Source organism: Symphalangus syndactylus, chromosome 1, assembly GCF_028878055.3.
Source record: "Symphalangus syndactylus isolate Jambi chromosome 1, NHGRI_mSymSyn1-v2.1_pri, whole genome shotgun sequence".
Lineage (NCBI taxonomy): Eukaryota > Metazoa > Chordata > Mammalia > Primates > Hylobatidae > Symphalangus > Symphalangus syndactylus.
The window spans coordinates 156,011,510-156,034,390 of NC_072423.2; the positions used below are offsets into that span (position 1 = coordinate 156,011,510).

The 22,881-nt window shown below is 38.9% G+C and overlaps 1 protein-coding gene across 2 annotated transcripts in view; it reads left to right on the forward strand.

Moving 5' to 3' along the window:
- CSMD1 (CUB and Sushi multiple domains 1) overlaps positions 1-22,881 on the forward strand; it is a 2,032,824-nt gene that overhangs the window by 950,338 nt on the left and 1,059,605 nt on the right. For both annotated transcript variants that reach the window (XM_055289255.2, XM_055289263.2), the window contains exon 4: positions 5,547-5,741. In XM_055289255.2, the coding sequence (XP_055145230.2) occupies positions 5,547-5,741 (195 nt within the window). The remainder of the gene's footprint in view (positions 1-5,546; positions 5,742-22,881) is intronic.

A 22,881-nucleotide genomic window follows, 5' to 3' on the forward strand; every position in this document is an offset into this window, starting at 1 on the left:
TTCAATCTTCACACCTTCGCCTGTAAAATAAATACTGATGGGAAAACATTTTCAGTGATAAGCAGAGCTGATAAATGTAAAAGAAGAAACCTAAAGGCCATTCTCCTTTCCATTACAAGCCTTGTCAGCTGAAAAACAGCACCTTGCAAAGACTGTGTCTGATTTGTGTTTTTCAAATTCTTGTAAAATTAAGTGTCAAGATGTTAAGGTAAAGAGAAAAATCTGTAGACAAGAGAAAAAAGCAAACCATCAAGGTGGTCTAAGATGCCCCAGAAATAGACATCCTCTTTATCCTCTATAATGCCACTGGGCTGTTTCGTGGAGCTGATGGCCATTGCTATCACAGCAAGTGCTCACTTCATGTGTTCGGCAGGTTCTTGGAAAATGTGGCTCTCAGCAAAACAACATATGGCGAGACCAGTTTTCCCACAGGCTAATTGATATAAAGAAAAGTGGAGTTCCTGTGTCATATTACTCGTCATACAAAACATCACCAAAATTCTAAATATTAAAGATCAAAACACTTCTAATATGAAACACTGACGTAGGTGTGAGCTATACATTCACTTAAGAAAGATGAATAAAAACAAGTAAAATAATGTATCCAATTATTCCAGTTTGGGGTTGTGGGTGGCCGGAGCTGTCTCAGCAGCTCAGGGTGCCGGGTGGTCACCAGCCCTGGACAGGACACCCTCCCATGGCAGCGTCACACGCACACACACAGACACCACACTCACCCACACTGGGACCCGGGGCACATGCCAGTGAACCTAACATGCAAATGTGCACATCTTTGGGATATGGAGGAAACTGGACATACCTCATGCAGACGTGGAAAGAACAGAGAGTGGCCCTGGTCAGGAATCTGTTTTTCTCATCCGTGTTATAATGAAATAGTGGTGCTGGCAACAGTGCTATTTGAGGACCTGCTGTAAAATAAAAGCCTGCAACTGCACCTGGAAAAGGATCCTTTATGTCATATACAATGGGAAATGCAATTTCATCAGAAGAACAGGCATGCTCTCCATTGATGTCTAGTTTTTTCTTTGACATCCGCTACTTCTAACGTCTGCCTTAAATTTTCCCAATTAAAAATACCTTTCCTAAGTTGATGAAATTGAACGGAATAAATATTTTTCATATTCAGCTTTATGGGAGTAGCTGTTGGAAGTTTGAAGAGATAGGTGTTTACAAATATTTCTTTTCAGAAAGCTTCTTGGGGAGACTCTTGTATTCATTAATGATATTTTTCCTTCAAAAATATGTAAGTCAGTACGTTTCTACACTGCTGGAAAATACCATCGCACGGTACAATGGTAACAATTTTGGAGGGCTCCAGTTCTCTTTAAATTTAGTAAATATGCTGTAGGTAATAAAGCGTGAGGTTTGACCATAACAACAGCATCTTGAGATATGTTACACGCAGTCATGCGACACTTAACAACTGGGATGCATTCCGAGAAATGCATCCTTAGGCGATTTTGTCCCCGTGCAAACATCACAGAGTGCACTTACACAAACCCAAGATTTGCGGCCTCCTACGCACCTAGAATGTATGGTGTAGCCTAGTGCTCCTAGAGTGAAACCTGTACACCTTGTGTCTGTACTGAATACTGTAGCCAACTGTAACATAATGGTAGGTATATGTGTCTCTAAACATAGAAAAGGTACAATAATAAAACAGTATTAAAAATTTAAAAAGTTACACTCATATAGGACACTCACATGAATAGCGCTTGTGGGGTTGGAAGTTGCTCTGGGTGAGTCCGTGTGTGAGTGAGGGGTGAATGTGACGGCCTAGGACAGGACTGTGTATGACTGTAGACTTCATAAACACTGTACCCTTAGAGTACACTGTATAAAAACACATTTTTCTTTTTTAATCATAAATTAAGCTTAGTATAATCTTACTTCATTAACTTCTTTTTCATTTTTAAGCATTTGACTCTTCTGTAATAATATTTAACTGAAAACACATTTACATTGTTATTCCGTAAGATTTTCTCTATTTAAAATTTCTTTATATATTTTTACTTTTAAACTGTATTCATTAAAAATTAAGACACAGACACACACACTAGCCTAGGCCTGCACAGAGTCATCTCTTCCACCTTCACGTCTTGTCCCACCGGAAGGTCTTTGGGGAAGGACAGGTATGGAGCTTTCATCTCCTAGGATAATAATGCCTCCTTCTGGAATCCTTCCTGAAGGATCTGCCTAAGGTTGTTTTACAGTTAAATCATTATTATTTTTTTAGTAGAAGAAGCACAATCTGAAATAATGATTAAAAGTATAGTAAATACAAAAACCAGTAACAATTGTTCATTATTGTCATCAAGCATATGTAGTGAACCTAATTGTATGTGCTAAACATTTGTATGACTGGCTGCTTAGGTGGTTTGTTCACACTGGCGTCACCACAAACATGTGCGTCTTACTGGCACTATGACATTATGATGGTGACAACATCAGTAGGCCATCGTCTCCTGGGACCGATATTGTATATGAGTCCTATCATTGAGCTGTCGTTAGGCAGCTCACAACTATATATTACTGTAGAATGTTCCGTTCATCTTTCTGCACGATAATTATTTGCATTATTCATACCAAAGTTAATTGAAAAAAATAATTTCAGGCCCTTTTAACAGAAAAAACGTATAGAAGAGTCGTGCAGACTAAGTTCCATTTCCACAGTGGTTCATTTGGATTTTCCGTGCTTGACAATGACTGGTCATTGTGGTTATCTTTAGCAGATGTATTTGATAGATTTCCATTGATAACCTTGTCTTTGGGGAACAATTATCTGGACACCTTCTTTTGGAAAATGTGTGCCTTCTAAGAAGAATTAGCAGTAGCACTTAAAAATAACAGTAATGACCCTAAGAAGACATGATGATTTATTTTAAATATTCCGGGACATTAAAGAAAAACATCAAAAAGCTTTTTGTCCACACATTTACTTTTTTTAATCACTCTCTTTCTCACTCTTCACATTTACGGTGGCTATTCAGCCTGTGTCTTTGACTGTAAGAGCTCTCGGCTCAGCTGATGGACAAGGCATTCTGAGTCATAAGTTGAAGGGCTGCCCTGATAAAATGGAAAGTTTTCCTTCCTTATAATTGTCACTTTTAATGTACTATAAACAGCACACATTTTTGCTTTAAGGATAGTGAATGTGGAATTAAATACAGAATGTTTTTATTAAAAAAGAAAAAAATGATTTTATACAATATTGAACTATTTTCTGTTGTGTTTTTAAACAGATTTCTGTAGACTGCTCTCAGAAATTATTTCTTAAAAACTAGAACTGAATACACTTTGACTATGTAAACAGAGATTTCATAAACATGTCAATAATATTCAGTACGTAAACACTAGTGTTTATTTCCTAAGTATTTCTACATAGCTCAGTTTGTACTTAAGTAATATCATGATAAATAAAAATACTTTTAGAAATAGCTGATTCGTTTCCCATATTCTAAAAATGTTCTATATGTTTCTCAGTTTAAAAACTAATAAAACAGAAAATATTGTTCTACATTATACCAATACATTAAAATACACCCCCATGCCAAAGCAAAGACAATGGATGCAGACACAAAATAGTTTCTGTTCAATTGGAAATACGTTTTTATTTGAAAATCTTTGTATTTCCCTACTAGTAAGTTTCATAGCTTATTTCAATATTAAATAGTAGCAGCTAATTTACTGATGACATACTAAATTTAAACCGTAGATATGGAGACAGTAGCCACCAAGGATGAATTTCATCCATTCAACTGAACGATGCACCAGTTCAGTTCAAAATCATGTTCTATGAGTATGGAATGGAGTTTCAAGCCGATTGATTTAGATACAGAATCATATCAAGGAAAAAGTGAGAGGATCAAAAAGAACAGAATCAATACCCCATTACTGAAATTGTCAATGAAAAGAGTCAAACTCTGTAAAATATTTGAAAAGATGTATTCTGAGCCAAATGCGAGTGACCAGTGGCCCATGACGCAGCCCTCAGGAGGTCCTGAGAACAAGTGCTCAAGGGGATTGAGCCACAACTTAGTTTTAGACATTGTAGGGAGACATAAGACATCAATCAATACTCATTAGATGTACATTGGTTTGGTGTGGAAAGGCAGGACAACTGGAAGTGGGAGCTTCCAGGTCATAGGTAGAATCAAAGTTTTTTTTGTTGTTGTTATTTTGTTTTTTGAGACGAAGTCTTGCTCTCTTGCCCAGGCTGGAGTGCAGTGGTGCGATCTGGGCTCACTGCAAGCTCCACCTCCCGGGTTCATGCCATTCTCCTGCCTCACCCTCCCGAGTAGCTGGGACTACAGGCACCCGCCACCATGCCTGGCTAATTTTTTTTTTTGTATTTTTAGTAGAGACAGGGTTTCACCGTGTTAGCCAGGATGGTCTCCATCTCCTGACCTCGCGAGCCTCGTGCCTCAGCCTCCCAAAATGCTGGGACTACAGGTGTGAGCCACCGTGCCTGGCCAGGTTTTGTTTTTTTTTTTTTTTTCATATTGGAAATTAATTGAAAGAGTTAAGTTATTGTCTAAAGACATGGAATCAATAGAAAGGAATGTCTGTGTTAGAAGAAAGGGTTGTAGAGACCAGTGTTTTTGTCATGCATACAAAGCCTCCAGGTAGCAGGCTTCCGAAAACAGATTGTCAATGTTTCTTATCAGAATTGAGGAGCCTGTTCTATCAGTAATTCCAACAGGGAAGAGAGTATGATGAGGCATGTCTGGCTCCCCCATCCCACCATGGCCTGACCTAGTTTTTCAGATTAACTTTGGAATCACCCTGGCTGAGAGTGTGTGTCCATTCAGATGGTTGATAGGCTTTGAATTTTATTCTTGGTTTACAAAATGCAAGTGAATTCAGTATTTGTGTTGTGAAAACTTAACACTGAAATTTACTTTTGAATCAGAGGCTATAAATGCACAGAGCCTGGCTGCTGGCCTGGAATATAGTAGTGGAACCTTTTTCTATATGTTGATGGATCAATGCATGAGATTTCTAATTTATTATTTAATTGCTTATCCATCAAATGTTGATTGGGCATTGGGTAATGTTGTGTAACAGACACCGTACCGGTCCTGGAAGCATAAAAAAAAAATAGGGTATGAGTATTCACTCTTGAAGTATTTCTGATGCCACTGTTTTAGATTTCTATAGTCTACTGTGTCTGGTTGTTAACAGTGACATCTGGTTGCTCACTATAGGAGTAAGTAGAATTTCACGACTAGAAAAATATAATCCAGACGTTATCTGGAACACTGAATAAAAGCAGGACTGTATTTTTCTCTCTTAACAAAATGCATTTATTTACAGTTTACGATGTTTATAAAAGTGTTAGACTGCAGATATTCTAAAAACAGAAGATGTTTTCTCAGTTTAGTTTTTAGGAACAATTAATGTTTTTCTGATACTAGAGATTTTCTCATCTTAATAATTCAAAAACAGTGTCTGTTTTGTGTTATAAGTGGCTCTGCATAGAAAATTTAACTTGTTTTTTCTCCTTTCTTTTCTCTTTCCAATAGTTTTACCTAGCCACACTTGTGGAAATCCTGGAGAAATCCTGAAAGGAGTTCTCCATGGAACGAGGTTCAACATAGGAGACAAAATCCGGTACAGCTGCCTCTCTGGCTACATCTTGGAAGGCCACGCCGTCCTGACCTGCATCGTCAGCCCAGGAAATGGTGCATCGTGGGACTTCCCAGCTCCCTTTTGCAGAGGTACAGTGCTACAAGGGGGCTGATGGGCAGACTCGAGGGCAGTACAATGGCTTTGCAGGTGCTTTTATAAAAGTTTCCACTTAAATGAAAAGAGGACATGTTTGGCTGACTCTTACTATGTCAGCTCATTCTGCTCCTGAAAGCAATATTACATGTTATTACTATGTAAGAAATAACATGTAATGTGTAACACCATTTAATATTACGTGTTATTGTATGTAAGTAATAACATGTAATATGTAATAATATATAATATTACATGTTATAATATGAAAGAAATCATGATTGGACCATGTAAAGTCAATAGCAAGTTTATGACTTGTCATATGGTTTGGCTGTGTCCTCACCCAAACCTCATCTTGAACTGTAGTTCCCACAATTCCCACATGTTGTGGGAGGAACCTGGTGGAAGGTAATTGAATCACGGGGGCAGGTGTTTCCTGCACCATTCTCATCATTGCACATAAGTCTCATGAGATCTGATGGTTTTAAAAAGAGGAGTTCCACTGCACAAGCTCTCTCTTTGCCTGCTGCCAGGCATGTAAGACGTGACTTACTCCTCCTTGCCTTCTACTATGATTCTGAGGCTTCCCCAGCCACTTGGGACTGTAAGTCTATTAAACTTCTTTCTTTTGTAAATTGCCCAGGCTCAGGTATGTCTTTATCAGCAGTGTGAAAATGAACTAATACAATAGATTGGTACCAGGAGTGGGGTACTCCTGAAAAGATACCAAAAGATGTGGAAGCGACTTTGGAAATGGATAACAGGCAGAGTTTAGAACAGTTTGGAGGACTCAGAAGAAGATAGGAAAATGTGGGAAATTTTGGAACTCTCTAGAGACTTGTTGAATAGCTTTGACCAAAATGTTGATATTGATATGGACAATGAAATCCTGGCTGAGGTGGTCTCAGATGGAGGTGAGAAACTTGTTCATAACTGGACCAAAGGTGACTCTTGTTACGTTTTAGCAAAGAGACTGATGGCATTTTGCCCCTGCCCTAGAGAGTTGTGGAACTTTGAAGTTGAGAGAGTTGATTTGGGGTATCTGGTGGAAGAAATTTCTAAGCAGCAAAGCATTCAAGAGGTGACTTGGGTGCTGTAAAGCTTTCAGTTTTATAAGGGAAGCAAAGCATAAAACTTCATGAACTTTGCAGCCTGACAATGTGATAGAAAAGAAAATCCTGTTTTCCAAAGAGAAATTCAAGCCAACTGCAGAAATTTTTATAAGTAACAAGAAGCCAATTGTTCATCCCCAAGACCATGGGGAAAATGTCTCCAGGGCATGTCAGAGATCTTCACAGTAACCCCTCCCATCACAGACCTGGAGGTCTAGGAGAATAAAAGTGGTTTTGAGGGCCAGGCCAAGGGTCACCATGCTGTGTGCAGCCTCCAGACTTGGTGCCCTGCATCCCAGCTGTTCCAACTGTGGCTGAAAGGGGCAACATAAAGCTCAGGCTGTGGCTTCAGAAGGTGTAAGCCTCAAGCCTTGGCAGCTTCCACATGGTGTTGAGCCTGCGAATGTGTAGAAGTCAATAATTTGGGTTTGGGAACCTTTGCCTAGATTTCAGAGGATGTATAGAAATTCCTAGATGTCCAGATTGAAGTTTGCTGTGCGTGGGGTTCCTTATGGAGAACCTTTGCTAGGGCAGTACAGGAGGGAAATGTGGGGTCAGAGCTCCCCCACAGAGTCCCTACTTGGGCACTGCCTAGTTGAGCTCTGAGAAGGCCACCATCCTTCAGATGCCAGAATGGTAGATCCACTGACACCTTGCATCATGCACCTGAAAAAGCTGCAGACACTTGACACCAGCCCATGAAAGCATCCAGAGGGAAGCTGTACTCTTCAAAGCCACAGGGGTAGAGCTGCCCAAGACTGTGGGAACTCACCTCGTGCATCAGCATCACCTGGATGTGAGACACAAAGTCAAAGGAAATCATTTTGGAGCTTTAAGATTTGACTGCCCCACTGGATTTTGTACTTGCATAGGGCAAGTAGACCCTTTGTTTTGACCAATTTCTCCCATTTTTGAATGGCTGTATTCTCCCAATTCCTGTACCTGCATTTGTCTAGGAAGTAACTAGCTTGCATTTTATTATACAGGCTCATAGGAGGAAGAGACTTGTCTTGTCTCAGGTAAGACTTCGGAAGGTAGACTTTTGAGTTAATGCTGAAATAAGTTAAGACTCTGGGGGACTTTTGGGAAGGCATGGTTGGTTTTGAAATGTGAGGACACGAGATTTGGGTGGGTCCAGGAGTGAAATGATATGGTTTGGCTGTGTCCCTACCAAAATCTCATCTTGAATTGCAATGCCCACATTTCTCATATGTTGTGGGAGGAAGCCGGTGGGAGGTAATTGAATCGTGGAGGCAGTTCTTTCCCGTGCTGTTCTTGTGATAGTGAATAAGTCTCTCAAGATCTGATGGTTTTAGAAATGGGAGTTTCCCTGCACATGCTGACTTTGCCTGCTGCTATCCATGTAAGACGTGGCTTGGTCCTCCTTGCTTTCTACCATGATTGTGAGGCTTCCGCAGCCATATAGACCTCTATGTCCATTAAACCTCTTTCTTTTGTAAATTACGCAGTCTTGGCTATGCATTATCACCAGCATGAAAACAGACTAATACAACTTGTTATTATATCCCTCAAATATCCAAAATTGTTTTCATCCTATTTTTCAATCTTTATGTATTTCTGCCAGTTTTCATCACGTCTCGTTGTAGGATTCAAAGATATGATGCTAATGTTTATGTCCTTCTAGCCCTGTTGCCTCCTTTTTATCTTTTTTGTTAAAAGTTACAAACACTCCTTGACCATTTAATGTGTATATTTTAAGAACTCTTTCAACACTCTCAGGCTTCTCAGATAAGGTGATTGTAAGTTAGTGCCCTCTTCCAAGTGCCATTGTGACATTTCAGAGCAAGATGAGAATTCCGTTACCTGGCACACTGCTATTTTTACATTTTCCAAAAATATTATTTTACTGATCCAATGACTTTAGAAAAGAGCATACTTCAACTCTTACGTTTTGACTTTCCTAAGAAAAACTCATCTTTTGAGTACAAAATTGAAAGCATGGCTAACATTTATTTAGGTCTTAATGAGATGCCAGAAAACGTGCTAAACACTTCACATGAATTATACCATTTAACTCTCACAACAGGCCACTAATGTAACAATTATTAACACTCATTTAAAAGGTAAAGAAATAGAGTTTTAATTTCCAAAAGTTTCCAGAGATAGTAAATGTTAAGACCCAAACACAAGTCTGGCTTTTAATCCGGGCTTGTAAGCATGCCAGTTCACAGCCTCCACTGCAAGTCATCATGTGATATTATATTATTTCCTTCAGTATGCTTTTATTTTATCCTTTGCTAGTTATTGCATATTTGCCTATTTTTTTCTTTTTCTGTAAAATGTTATAGTCTTATGAGATCTGCTTGATGCTTATTATATTCATAATGGCATATGACGGCGATGACTACTACTACTACCACCACCCCACAAGCTAGTATGTATTGTCCACTTATTGTAAGCCAGGAACTACTTTAGCAAATTTAATCTTCGTAAATAGGCATTTTATTAAAGATTCATATTATAGGTGGGGAATCTGGACTTTATGTAGGAAAAGTGACTCACTCAAGGTATTCCTGCTAATAGATTTAGAGTTGGGATTAATGATATTCAAATTATTCCTCTGTCCTAGAGGAATTCACAAGATGACTACTTCCTATTCTAGATGCCCATTATTTTTTCTAAAATGCTCATTTTCTCTTCACGTTCCTGAAATTTATTATGTCTGTTTTCATTTTTTTCTTATTATTAATTACTTTTCATCTTTATGTTGTCAAAACAGTGGTGGCCTCAAAATCTAAACCTATATTCCCATCTGCTTTCCACAGATTGTTCTCAACTAACTGATCTCACTTAAGACCAGTGGTGTTGAGCATCCAAAATATATTCTTTCTTCTTCCTTATTTCCACCGTTATTTCCATTACATTCTCACTCTCAAAAAAAAAAAAAAAAATCAAAGTGACTCTGGCTTTGTTCTCTTTATTTATTTATTTTTACTAGATCATGTAGATCTCAAGTCATGCTGTTCGTTTCCTTTCAAAGTGTCTCGGCCTTACTTCCATTTCTACATTTACTGTACTATTTTATTTATTTATTTCCCTTCAGACTGGCTTCAAGTTTGTTCAATGGGCTCACATGTCTAGAACGTCAGTTGTCATCTGTATTAGTCCATTATCATGCTACTATGAAGAAATACCTGAGACTGGGTACTTTGTAAAGAAAAGAGGTTAATTCACTCACAGTTCTGCATGGCTGCGGAGGCCTCAGGCAACATGCAATCATGATGGCAGTCACCTCTTCACAGGACAGCAGGAGAGAGAAGTACAGAGTGAAGGGTGAAAGACCCTTATAAAACCACCAGATCTCATGAGAACTCACCCACTATCACAAGAACAGCATGGAGGACCCACCCCCATGATCCAATCACCTCCCACAAGGTCCCTCCCCAACACATGGGGATTAGGAAATTAGAATTCAGATTACAATTCAAGGTGAGATTTTTGGTGAGGACACAGCCAAACCATATCATCATCCTACTTTCTACTCCTGACTCAATGTCTCCTAACATCCGTCTTCATCCTAACCTTTCTTTTGTCAGCCAAACTACTTTGGTGACTCAGCAAGAATAATGTACAAACCTTCAACATGGCTTCCTATATGCTCCTTACCTCGTCCTAACTAAATGGTGCAATTTTACCTGGTGTGTACCCAACATGAGTGTAAAGCTTTTTGCTCTACAAAGGTGTGTTTTTCTGTGGCCGACCTATCCTGGCTGCCCTGAGAACTATCTGCTTCTCTTCCAAGTTCCGTGTTCCTTGACATCATGTGGTTAGCTTGCTCTGTGTCATGGTGGGACTACACCATAAGAATTGGCAAACACTGTAAAGTAGGTTTTCAGTTTGTTTGTTTGTTTGTTGTTTGGTGTGGTTTTTAAAGAATTCGCTCAGCAGCATACTACACCATGCCAAATTCCAAACTTTTGCTCGGGTTTTTACACTGCCACAGTCTCCCTGTCATCTCTCTACAGCCATAAATCTTACTCATTTGTCAACTTCAAACTTAAGTCTAAATTTTGGTTTATCATTACAACCCCTTCTTACAATTTCTTTAAGGAAAAAAAAAGTCCCTTGGTCTCTCAGATAGCATTTGTCTGATTGCTATTTTATATTTTGACATAATGTCTTAAAGGTGTTAGCTTATAACTTCCCAGGAGATAAGATACCACCATTAAAGCTGTGAGTGACAGTATCCTTAGTTCCTTGTGACATTAAAACTTGGCCTAAGCCATGGGTATTTTCCTTCATTGTTTACTGCTTTTTTGCTCACATATCCTCCAGTGGTTTTCTTCTTAACTGGAGGATCTTTAAAATTTTCATAATCATATCTGCAGTCAAAGTTGACATAACAATCAGCTAAGTGTCTTTGCTATGTTGCCACCAATGTAGTAAATCCCAATGAGATCAATGTGCTTTCATCACAGGAAACTTTGTTCTTCTATATTATAGATTATTAAATTTACATTTAAATTTTGCTTTTTTCAGTATGTGGTCTAGTATGACTTCAAAGTGCATTCAATTACATATTTTAACAAATTTGAATGATGCAGCATAGTTTCTCATAGATTTGGATAACTAGATTATAAAGAAAAAAATGATTTAATTCTTGTAAATGTGTAAATGTGACATATTTATGAGAGATATAAATTTCAGCCATATGGAATGAGATAATTCACATGAATGAAATGAGTATATATTCTGCTCCCCCAAAGTTCTTTTAATACTTATTTATTTGCAGGAATCGGTTGAAGAGTTAGTTTTGTTTTTTTTTTATAGAGTTCTTAACAGTAGCATGACTGTCTGCTTCTACAATGATCTTTTGCCAGGGTTATAAAAGTTTATAATTTTTGCAAACTGGCAATATTATCCCTGAATAATGACAACTAAGGGTATTATATATGTAGCCATGATCTTCTTTAAAGAAAAAGGTATAACTATATATTTAATTAATTGAAAATAGTTAACAGAATTAAATGAGAGACCATTTGCTGAAAACTGTGTCCCTTAAACAGGGAACAAGCATCACATTGACATCAAAAATGCGACCTCAAAATTTATTTTTCCGGAGAGGTAATCTTTCAGCTATTCATTATTCTTGAGTCTTTCAACTTAATATCTGTATGTTTCTTAATTCACCTTATGCATTGTATATTATTGCCATGTTCTGCCAGTCTTAAAGAGGATTTACTGTTTCATTTCTTACAGACATGATGCCTTCTAGGGGAGAAATATGAAAAAAGAGAAGAAGCAACTAGATAGTTTCAATGAAAAATGCTTTTGTCTCTTGATTTAAATGCCTTCTTAATTTGCTTTATGTTTCCCATAGTTTATTATTGATTCATAAATTATGAAATAATAGTGGTAGAGCCTAGGATAGATTATAAATTACTTTGAGTTCTAGAGTACTATAGGGAAGTAGAGGATCAAATCCCCAACAGAGGTATTCTTCCTGATTGGAAAACATGAAAGATGGTCCACTGTCTGGATTTTGGATAGGGGCATCCAAGAAGGTAGAAAGGAAGTAGGCAAATATTTGCATTCAGAAAATCATCCTCCATGAGAAAGCTAACATCTGATCCAGAACAGGGAGTGGGGTGCATTTCTTCACAGGAGCTCACATCCGTGGGATGTCTCAACATCTCTTGCGGCCCCTTCAGTGTCCGCTTTTACTACATTGCTCCAATTCTGAATCTTATTTTTGTGAGTATTAGTCTGATCTTGCCCTGGCTGCCTAGCTCTACCTATGTAATCACCGAGGCATCAGGCCATTTAGACCTAGCCAGGCCTAGCCCAGCCCAGTCGTACTTCAGACAGAGATTCATGCTCCCTCTCACCTGAACACCACCTTTTTACATGCTTTCATTTATTCTATTGTGGAACACTTTGTTTTAGCAAACCTTACTTATGAAAACAATTCTCAGCAGCATTGCAGGGCTGAGATCCCTGAAGTCATACTCTGGAAGTTCCCAATCACAATCTGTCATAAACGACCTATGTTTATGTATGTCGCACTTCATAGAGCGGCCTGCAGTAGCATCCTATGTGCAATTCCAATGAACCACCATGAGAAGGCATTCCGAAGTCACATTTATGCAATGTCTCCTTGGGACTATGCTGAGGCCCATAAATGTAAGATCCTGTTTGTACCTCAAAGAACCTTAAGAAATGGGCAGGGAAAATATGATTATTTCTGTAACAAGGGTGAAAAAATAGTGTCAGATTGACTTCTGATTTAAATTTCTGGCTTGGACCTTGTAACGAGTCAGCTATAGTTTGGGTGGTCTCATCCCAACTTTACTAACATTTAAGTTAAGTAACATATGAAGATGGTTAAAGAATTTAATAATAAAGTTTTACCATGAAAAGAAAACTTCCATCAGCGTATCCATACTCTTATGACACAGAGTCAATAACATTTACCCATTTCTGGTTTTCTGTCATTATTGTCTTTTATCTAATGTGTTTACATTATTCTTTGTGCTTTATCCTTGTGAACTTTCTCAACTGACACCTTGATATGAGTATTAATATGTTATATCACTTCCGTTTCCGATGTCTTTTTACTATCCATTATATTTATGAACTGGAATAATACAATTGATTCTTTATGCTGTATTTCTTTAATTTTTGGTGGCATCTCTTGTCTTTCCGTTTAGTAAGATGTGAATATCCTTGCTTCTACTCTTTCTAGTATATTTTCTGTCCTGTTTTGGTCTCTGTATTCTCTCAATTGCAGTAGAACCTTTGCAGTATCAAATATGTTAGCAATTATATTTTATTAAGTAATAATAATGAAGTCGCTCTTAATGTATCTAAAGTCTGCTTGTAAAAGTTGAAAAGCAGTGGCCGGGCGCGGTGGCTCACGCCTGTAATCCCAGCACTTTCAGAGGCTGAGGTGGGCAGATCACGAGGTCAGGAGATCGAGACCATCCTGGCTAACATGGTGAAAACCCGTCTCTACTAAAAATATATAAAAAAAAAAAAAATTAGCCAGGCGTGGCAGCGGACGCCTGTAGTCCCAGCTACTCGGGAGGCTGAGGCAGGAGAATGGAGTGATCCCGGGAGGCTGATCTTGCAGTGAGCCGAGATCGCACCACTGCACTCCAGCCTGGGTGACAGGGCGAGACTCCATCTCAAAAAAAAAAAAAAAAAAAGTTGAAAAGCAGTAAGCATTCATATTTTGGTAAGTGCGTGAATATTGCTCACCACAGAGCCAAGCAGATGCCTGTAATTAGACTTCTTCTTCTGTGATTCCAACATCACAATCCCTAATGCTACTCAACCCAGAGGCCAGATGAGCGCTGGCTTTGCCTCAATTATTCATAATGAAGTTGTAATTACTTTTGTTTCACATTTGGACCAGGGCATTCTTGTTCTGCTTGTTTCATTAATGCAATATTAATAGGCTCAAACACAAATATTCTTTGCTCATGTTAAATTCAATATGAGTCTCAATGATGGGTAGTTGGTTCAGATATTTTTATGGGCAGCAGTGATTTGGAGATGGCCACCTTTCACATCTGGCTTCCCTGAAGGTCTCCAGCCTGCTGCATTCTGCTGGCTGAAAATGAAGAACTTGAGTTGTGATGGGCAGGTCTTGCACACATTAGTGTACATCTCCTGCACATTCACTGTGTTAGCTGAAGCTCAGCCATGAGGCCACATTTCATGGCAAAGAAAGCCAGGAAGTGGAAGCATCTGTGAGCTCAGGAAGAAGAAAAACACAGATTTGGTAAAAGACTGTCCCATCTTTGCTATACTGCTATTTATTTGTCCTCAGATTTTGAATTATCCTCATTTTGCTCTCGTTGCTTAGTTGCACGCTTGCTTTCATCACGATAATCCATGTATTTTCTGCTTCTTAACTATGTGAATTCTTGCTCTGAATGAACTCTGTTCTTCTTTCTGAAGACCACTGATTTGTTTCTCTAACTTATACGCGATTACTTAATATGTGGAATACAGTTTTTTTTCTGTGATTCCTAAAGTTTCTAGTTGTCTGTTCATCCAGTGAGTTGTCACTTCACCACAGCTTTTCAGTATCCCACTTGCCTTCATATCCCCTAAATCTACCACGTTTCTCTCCCTGAGCGCTTGTCCACAGGGTTCAAGAATGGTTTCTAGCACTGTTGCAAAGCAGTAACTTGGAGGCTTCTCTTTACTTGTGCCCTCAATGCACACCCTGTTTCATGACACCTTCCTGTGCCTTAGTTTCACCTCAAACGCTTTCTACCAAATGTTGCTTTGGAAGGAAGTCTTTAAACATGAGCATGGCTGCAAATGTCCTTGTCTACATCCACACTGACAGTGTGTTGGCTAAGTACAAATTGTACATAGAAAATGTCTCCTCCCATAATTTTTACAGTGTTGCTTCATTATTTTAAGTATGTTATTCACTTCTGCTGAATTGGAGGGGTATTCAATAAATAACACTTCTCTTCCTTGTCTGAGATCTGAAAGAAATAAGAGGTAAGCAAATGAACAGTGAGGCATAGACCAAAATAGCACCTTTATTACCAGTAACAATGCAATTGTTATATATATATATATATATTCCATGTACATTAATATATGTGTGTGTGGATACATGCTCCCATTTATGTTCATCTCTGTGTTAAAGAATGAAAAATATAGGCAATTGGACTTTCCAGTGTTGGACTCCAGAATTAGACAGACCTGACTATCCTTTCCTAGGCAGCACTTGACTGAAGCTGGTTGAAAAAATTAAAGATCAAAAGAGCTAGTCAACTTTGTTAATGATCTGGGGCAGTTTGTCTTCCTTCCAAGCTAGAAAGGGGGATGGCACTATTTCATTGTTATCTCTGAGCCAACTAGAGTCCAGGGTGTTTAGTTTTTTGATTTAGTTTTATCACTAAATGGCTTTTTCATTTGTCACTCAAGATAAAGGTTATTGGGGAGGGGATGGGGATAGGTAAAGGGAGATTCCACCAAAACACACAGAAAAAATAATAGTCACTCGGAAGAAGTTTCCCAGGCATGCGTCAAAAGAGAAAAGGGATGGGGAGAGAGAGTTTAGAGAGAGCAGCTACACATGATAAGTCATTCGAGGGGATCAGCATAAGACATAGCATGAGGCTGATCCCAGGTGCGCTTGTTCAAAAGGAGGTGATCCCAGCTGGAGCATCCACACTCTATTGAGGACGATCCTGGGAATGTAGAGGGTTCAACTGCCGCACACGTAACCAACAAAAGCTAGCTCCTTAGTATTTAGAGTGGTGCTGCCGACTCAACATATAATACAATCCATAATGTGAGCCACAGATGAAATTAAAAATCCCCAGATGGTACACGGAGAATGTGAAACGAAACAGGTGAAATAAACTTTAATAATGGATTTTGTCAACCTGATACATCCAAAGGATTATAATTTTAATGCAGTTAATGTAAACTGTAAGTGAAGTATTTTGCTTTTTAAAAGATGTTAGTTTCAAAATCTGATGTGTGTTTTAGTTACGCCATTTTGCAATGATGACTCGCCACATTTCAAGTGCTCATGAGCTGCATACACTTGAGGCTACTGTATTGAGCCTCAACTTCAAACGTGTTTTATCCTCTGTCCTCATTACTGCTTATGCTTGTAGAGCTCTGATGCTGTCAGTGGGTTTTATTCTCACTTACGTTGTAGGGTTTAATAAATAGATACAGTTTAATTATAAAGACTGATAAGGCAATGGGTCTGAGATACAAAAGTCCACGTCACAGTGTGATGGAAATTTTTCCCTTTAACTTTCAGCAATTGCCGAAGCATATTTGAGCTGAATGGGACCAGAGAGCAGAGTCCGTTTTAAAATTAGTTTAGGCAAAAGATAAGAGTGAGCTACCTCTTGATGAATCCAGAAAGGTTTCTCAAAAGAAATCTCATTTCAGACCTTATCTGGAGGTTGGAAGTAATGATGTGTTGGGTCTAATGAATGAAGATTACAGAAGACTTTGAGGAACACGTGGATTCACTGGTGGAGTAAAATGAAAACAGCTTTGTTATCTGTTCTGGAATAAGTAAGAAAAAATAAAGAAGAGTGATTCTAGGGACCTAGCAGTTATGATCTGTTACCATAAGAGAACTGGAGGCCTTTCTCAGACTTCTCCATCTTGATTATGTATTCTTCTTATCTGAGATGTTCACCCATCCAGAAAGCAGTACAGGTGAGATCTGGACCCAGGCAGCCTGACCCTAGCGGTCACATAACCAATCCCTATCCTATAATTTCAATACAGCGTAGAAAAAGTAAATATTTTGAACACATGTCATGCTCAGTGTCAGTGTAAGGATTAAATGAAATGCAACATCTTGCAGTCTTGAGCACAGAAAGAAGGGGATTAAAGTGCTTGTCGTGGCAAAACAGCGTGTTCAGCAGCTCCGCGCTGGTCACCTGGGGCAAATCCTAGTGCTGTCAATTGGACACTGTGTGTCTTTGGTCAATTTATTTAATCTCTCTGGCCTCAAGATTTTTATCTGTATAAAAGTGCCTACTTGAGAAAGCTGTTGTAAAGATTAAATGGCATAACCCAGGTAAAATGGTTAGCAAAGAGCCTGACACATAGAGAAACTCTAAAAATATCAGCTACTGTAATTACTGTCTCTATCTCCTCTCCCTTCCACTCTTAAGCACAATTTTAGATTTTAGAACTAAGTGCCCAGAGCGAAATGGCAAACAGTTTGAAAGGAAATTCATGTAAACTACAGGATCTCAATATTGGTAGCTCTTAAATAGAAGTTTTTTTTTTTTTTTTTTTTTTTTTTTTTTTTTTTTTAATGAATTACTGCTATTCTTTAGAATAAGAAACTAGCAGACTGACTTGAGGAGAGAAATGGTTTGGGGCTCAGGCAAAAGGAAAAGAGTGCCTGGCGGAAGGCCTGTGTGGCAGTGGGTCACTTTATTTTACGTGCCCACACTTGAACAGAAATAGTGGGAAAACTACATCTACAACAGGCACATTCATACTCACGTGCATGTAAATAACTGACAGAGCAGGAGCACCATTTTCTCGGACAAACTGCCACTTTAAGTTCCAGCTCCCTTTCTAACCTCATGGATTTCAAGGAAATCACTCGTCTTCTAACAACAAGCAGCCAGCAAGAGCAGACCGTAAAACACAGATAAGACAGCTCAGGCACAGAGGGAATGGGGAATGTCTCTTGGATAACCACCAAACTTCACATTCACGCAATGGGCCCCGGGAAAACAGTGGGCCCTAATAAGCACATTCCCTTCCCTTCTCTTTAGGCGCATGAGGATAGGGAAGCTAAAAGCAGACTTGGTAGTATGCCTGCAGCTTCACGGAGATGTATGGGAACAGACACAAAACTCTCCCTCCCAGATAAGCAAGACAGAGGCACAGAAACATTCCAAGCCTGTGATAAGCGCTCTCGTCCTGAATCCTTAAAAACTCTTAGTCTGTAAGAGAGAGTGCCTCTGACCTAACTCAGCCAGAAGCCCCTCTCCGATGTATTCTCCAAAATAAACCTGTCTTGGACTGTTGAGCTGCTTTTTGTGTTTCTTTCCTTTTTCTTTAATTCTTACATTGCCATGGCCTAGTACAAAAATACGTATCTAGCAGTAGTCCAGATATAGATAATTTCTACCAAATGGATTAGCATCTGTCTCAAAGTGATAGAGATTTCATCTTAGTCACTATAATTGTAGATTTTAAGAAAGAAGTGTGATAATCAGAGTTAAACACAAAGCGATCACAAAGTGTCAGCCAATGTTTACATGGCTTACATATGTTCTTGTTATTAACTTTCATGACAATTCTAGAAGTTATATATTATCATTATCTCTCTGGTTTAGATGAGGAGACTCCATCACAGAGGAATTCAGTGGCGTCACCAAGGTGCCACGCTGTATGTGGGGAAGGCAGAATCTGACCCTGGACACTTTGGCTACAGAGTCTGTGCCACGGCCCTTGTCACATGCTGTCTGTTCCTTTCTAACTCAAGAGAACAATAAATATTTCTAAAAGAGTCTAAATTAAAATTGAGAAACAAATATTAGAACCTGAATTAAACAAGTGTTTTCTTGTTGAGAAAGATGTGCCTGAACCCTGAAGAGTCTGAGTGGGGCAGGGGGTGCTGGTTGCCTGGAGAGGCTCTGCTTTTCTCATCAAAGCAGGTAACTGGCTTGTCCCAGAGAGAGGGAAGCTGCTGCGCTTCGACTGCCTCCCCTTCCTCCACCTGCTCCTTGTGCGAAGCAGGTACAGCTGTGTTGACAGACCTGCAGCTACTCAGGGACTGCAAACTGGGAGAGGACAGGAATCGTGGCAGGAAGGTGCCAAGAGAGAAATGTGATGGCACCTCCTCAGCATTATTTGTGGATGAAAATGACTACGCATTTCATTTAAGCCAGGCCTTGACAAAAATGGCAAAAGATGGTAATCCCAAAAGATAGCCTCTCCAACACCATAATCCCAAATGTTGAAATCACAAAAAATCAGAATCCTGAAAATATAATTCTGGAAAAATATTTTTAAATTATGTAAAAGATATGTATTTATTTTTTATAAAGGGTTTATTTGAAAAAAGACATAAAAACACCCAAAACACTTTGTAGGATAGTTTATGTGGTACAATAGGCTATAATAACCAAATTACTTTTGCAAGCATACGTACCCACACTAGTGACAGTTGCACGGGTATAACAGTTATGAGTGGACAAACCATACTCATGAAGCAATTAAAATGCAAAATGTATAAATGCATGCAGCTGTAGTAGCCAATTGTGTGCAACCGGCTTTATGATTGGAGTCATCAGAAATACCATGATGAGCAACCTAAGTCCTTTGATCAATTGAAAACCGTGACGGATCACCACCACATACAGAGTCACACAAACAGCTGAGATCTCGAGAAATTTTATCTTTCCCAAATGCAGATGTACAAAGAGGACATCTCCCTTTATTTAGGAAGTTTCAACATTTGTGCCGTGTACGGACAATGCTGAGGCACAAAGTCAAGGCTGTGACCATGCAATTTTTGGAGTCAAATTTGAAAAAAAAAAAAAATTCTTAATTAGAACTCTCTAATATTTTCTACACAATTTAGAATTAGAAACGAGGTGGCAGCTGGGCACGGTGGCTCACGCCTGTAATGCCACCACTTTGGGAGACCGTGGTGGGCAGATTATCTGAGATCGGGAGTTCAAGACCAGCCTGACCAACATGGAGAAACCCTGTCTCTATTAAAAATATGAAATTAGCCGGGAATGGTGGTGCATGCCTGTAATCCTAGCTACTCAGGAAGGCTAAGGCAGGAGAATCGCGTCAACCTGGGAGGCGGAGGTTGTGGTGAGCCAAGATCGCATCATTGCACTACAGCCTGGTCAACAAGAGTAAAACTTGGTCCCCCCACCCCTAAAAAGAAAGAAATGATGTGGCATTTGATATTAGAAATGATGAGAAGATGAATTGCGTAGCCTTGAATTGTGAAAAAATAGTGCTGACAATTTAAAATGGTAGAAAAAACTTTTAAAAAAAAGAGAAATCTAGAAGGAAGCTTCAATATATACAAAAGTGTATTGCTGGGGTAGATATGGACAATTGCATGGAGATCGTCCATCAAGGCTGGCTGAACGCTGCAGTCACTAAGTACATTCTGAAGTCTTGCCTCGGGATGAATATCTGCTTTTGTTCTTTTAGGACATGGCTCTTCCTTTTGAAAGTCTTCTGTGATTTCTGTTATTGTGATTTCAGGGTTTTAGACATAAGGGATTTTGACTTTACAAAGTTTCATCTTTTGAGATTTCAACCCTTGGGATTATGGCGTTTGGGATTGTGTTTTTCAGCGTTGTGAACCATACCCAACTAAAATCGCTGTTCTTGGTCTTTGATAGACATGACTTCCAACAACCTTATGGATGTCAAATAAAACAAAACAACAACAAAAAAACCCAACTCTACACGTAAACTTAGGTCAAGAGAGCCCTTAACCCAAGAGGGTGGTTTGGCTGTAGGGTCTTCCTAACATGTTACTTAAAGGCTAAATCTATTTCGTTGAAGCTCTTGCTTTACAGAGTAAGACAAACCTGTAGAAGATAAAGCAAAGAGACATCTATTTGCCCAAATAATTTTCCTCTTCTGGGGAAAGGCTTTTTAGGATTGAGGACTGAGTGAATCTTCATCTTTTCTCCTATTTCCTTCTCCTAGCCCCAGTTCCTTCACTAAAACCCTGGACCTCCTTGTCCTCCAGGAAGCTTGCACTCTTGGGCAGAGGCCTGAGACCTGGAGAAGGCTCACAGACAGGCTCAGTGTGGCTGCAGGGTCGTGCATCTTCTTTGCCCCTGGCTCGATCATCTAGGGAAGCCAATTGAGGCAAGAGGAAATTGCAAAATGTCTGAGAGTCCATTGGTCAGTAGTTTATTATTCCCCATTTATTTTCTATTTCCATCTACTGGAATCTTTTTAGGTACCTATGAATTACTCAAGTAGGAAAGCAAAGGGAATGGAGAGTTCACATGACTAAATACTTTACTTAGACTAATCCTCTCTGGCAAGTGTTACGTTATAAACTTTTCATGCTTTTGTGCAATCCTGTCTAAAATGTTTTATATGAACTTTTATATGATCCCATCCCAAAATTTCATGGTAAATATTAATGGGTAGATTTTCCAGATACGGAATCAAATTTTCTGAGAGCTTAGATGTCATGTCCAAGGCTGAAAGATAGCGGCTGGTAAGGCCGGCTCTGACTTGCTGCTTTTCTACATTTCCCTCCAACTGCAACCTTCTTTGGGGTAGCTGAAGAGACATTTTGTTGTTTGTTGCCATTGGTTTGTTTCTGTTTTGCTTGGAAGCATGAGCTGTAAACCATAGAAGGCAGCAGCATATGAACTATTGTTGGAAACTTACGCCACTTGCTTGGTGAATGCAGTTTCGCTCTTGTTTTTGTCTAAACACATACATTTAAGATAAGTATTCACCTAAACATGTCAAAACACATTGTCAGTATTTTGCAACAGTTTTAGATAAAATGGGATGTAGCAGCTGTCTTCAGTTTTTTTGTTTGTTTTTTTTTTTTTTAAGAGTCAAACTGATTTTTATCTATTTTGAGACAGTTGTATTTCTTGGAGAATGAATGATAGTCATTGGGCCAAGATGCCACTAAATAAAGTAGCAGTAGCCCTGATACGTTTAATAAAACATGCTAAATAATGTAGGCCCATTGTTTCTTTTAGAGCTGTCTGAAGCTGTGGTTTTCTTTAATTGTTAAGCTTTACATAATGTGACTGGAAATGGCAATATGTCGCTTGCCACTTCTATATGAACTTTCAGTCAAGGTTTTTTAATCACAGACATTTTGCTACTAGAGATGAAAAGGCAGGAAAACTAGGAAAGACATAGCCGAGGGGAGGAGAAGGAAGAGGAGTCATGCTTTTTATGGGTGTCTATAAATTCTGTGATATTTAAAACACAGCTGTGTTTTTATCAATTATGGTACAGCAGTAACATTGTAAAATGAATCTTAAATGATCTGTCAAGTCAGGACAAAAAGTACAAAGTAAGATTGAATGGGACAGTTTTTATACAAGAAACCTAGCTTTCAATTGTTTGAGTGGTTTCAGACAATTTGGTTTTAAGCACTTTTCTTGCATACTTTGCAATAAACAGCTCTAGTGTAAATCTTATCAAAATTAAAACTATTCAAAAAAATGAGTCTTAGGTTATAGTAAACCTGGTCTATGTGGTTTGTATCTTTGCTGTGCTACATTTTCTGCCAAGCACATTATTCACATTATCTCATCCCATACGATCTTGTGACAGGCTTAAAAAATAATAACAAGTGGCTCTGCCCATTATTTTCAGCTTTGTGGGTTACTTTGTAGTATTTCTAAAATTATTTTATTCCATGCATTTACCATGTTATGTTATAGAGCTATAAAGACGAATGTGTCTAGTGCCAGAGTGAATCCATGCCCACGTAAATGCACTTCTTTGTGATGGGCAGTAATGTGAAGTGTTTACCAGCGAGGACTTTGTCATTCTAGCTCCAGCC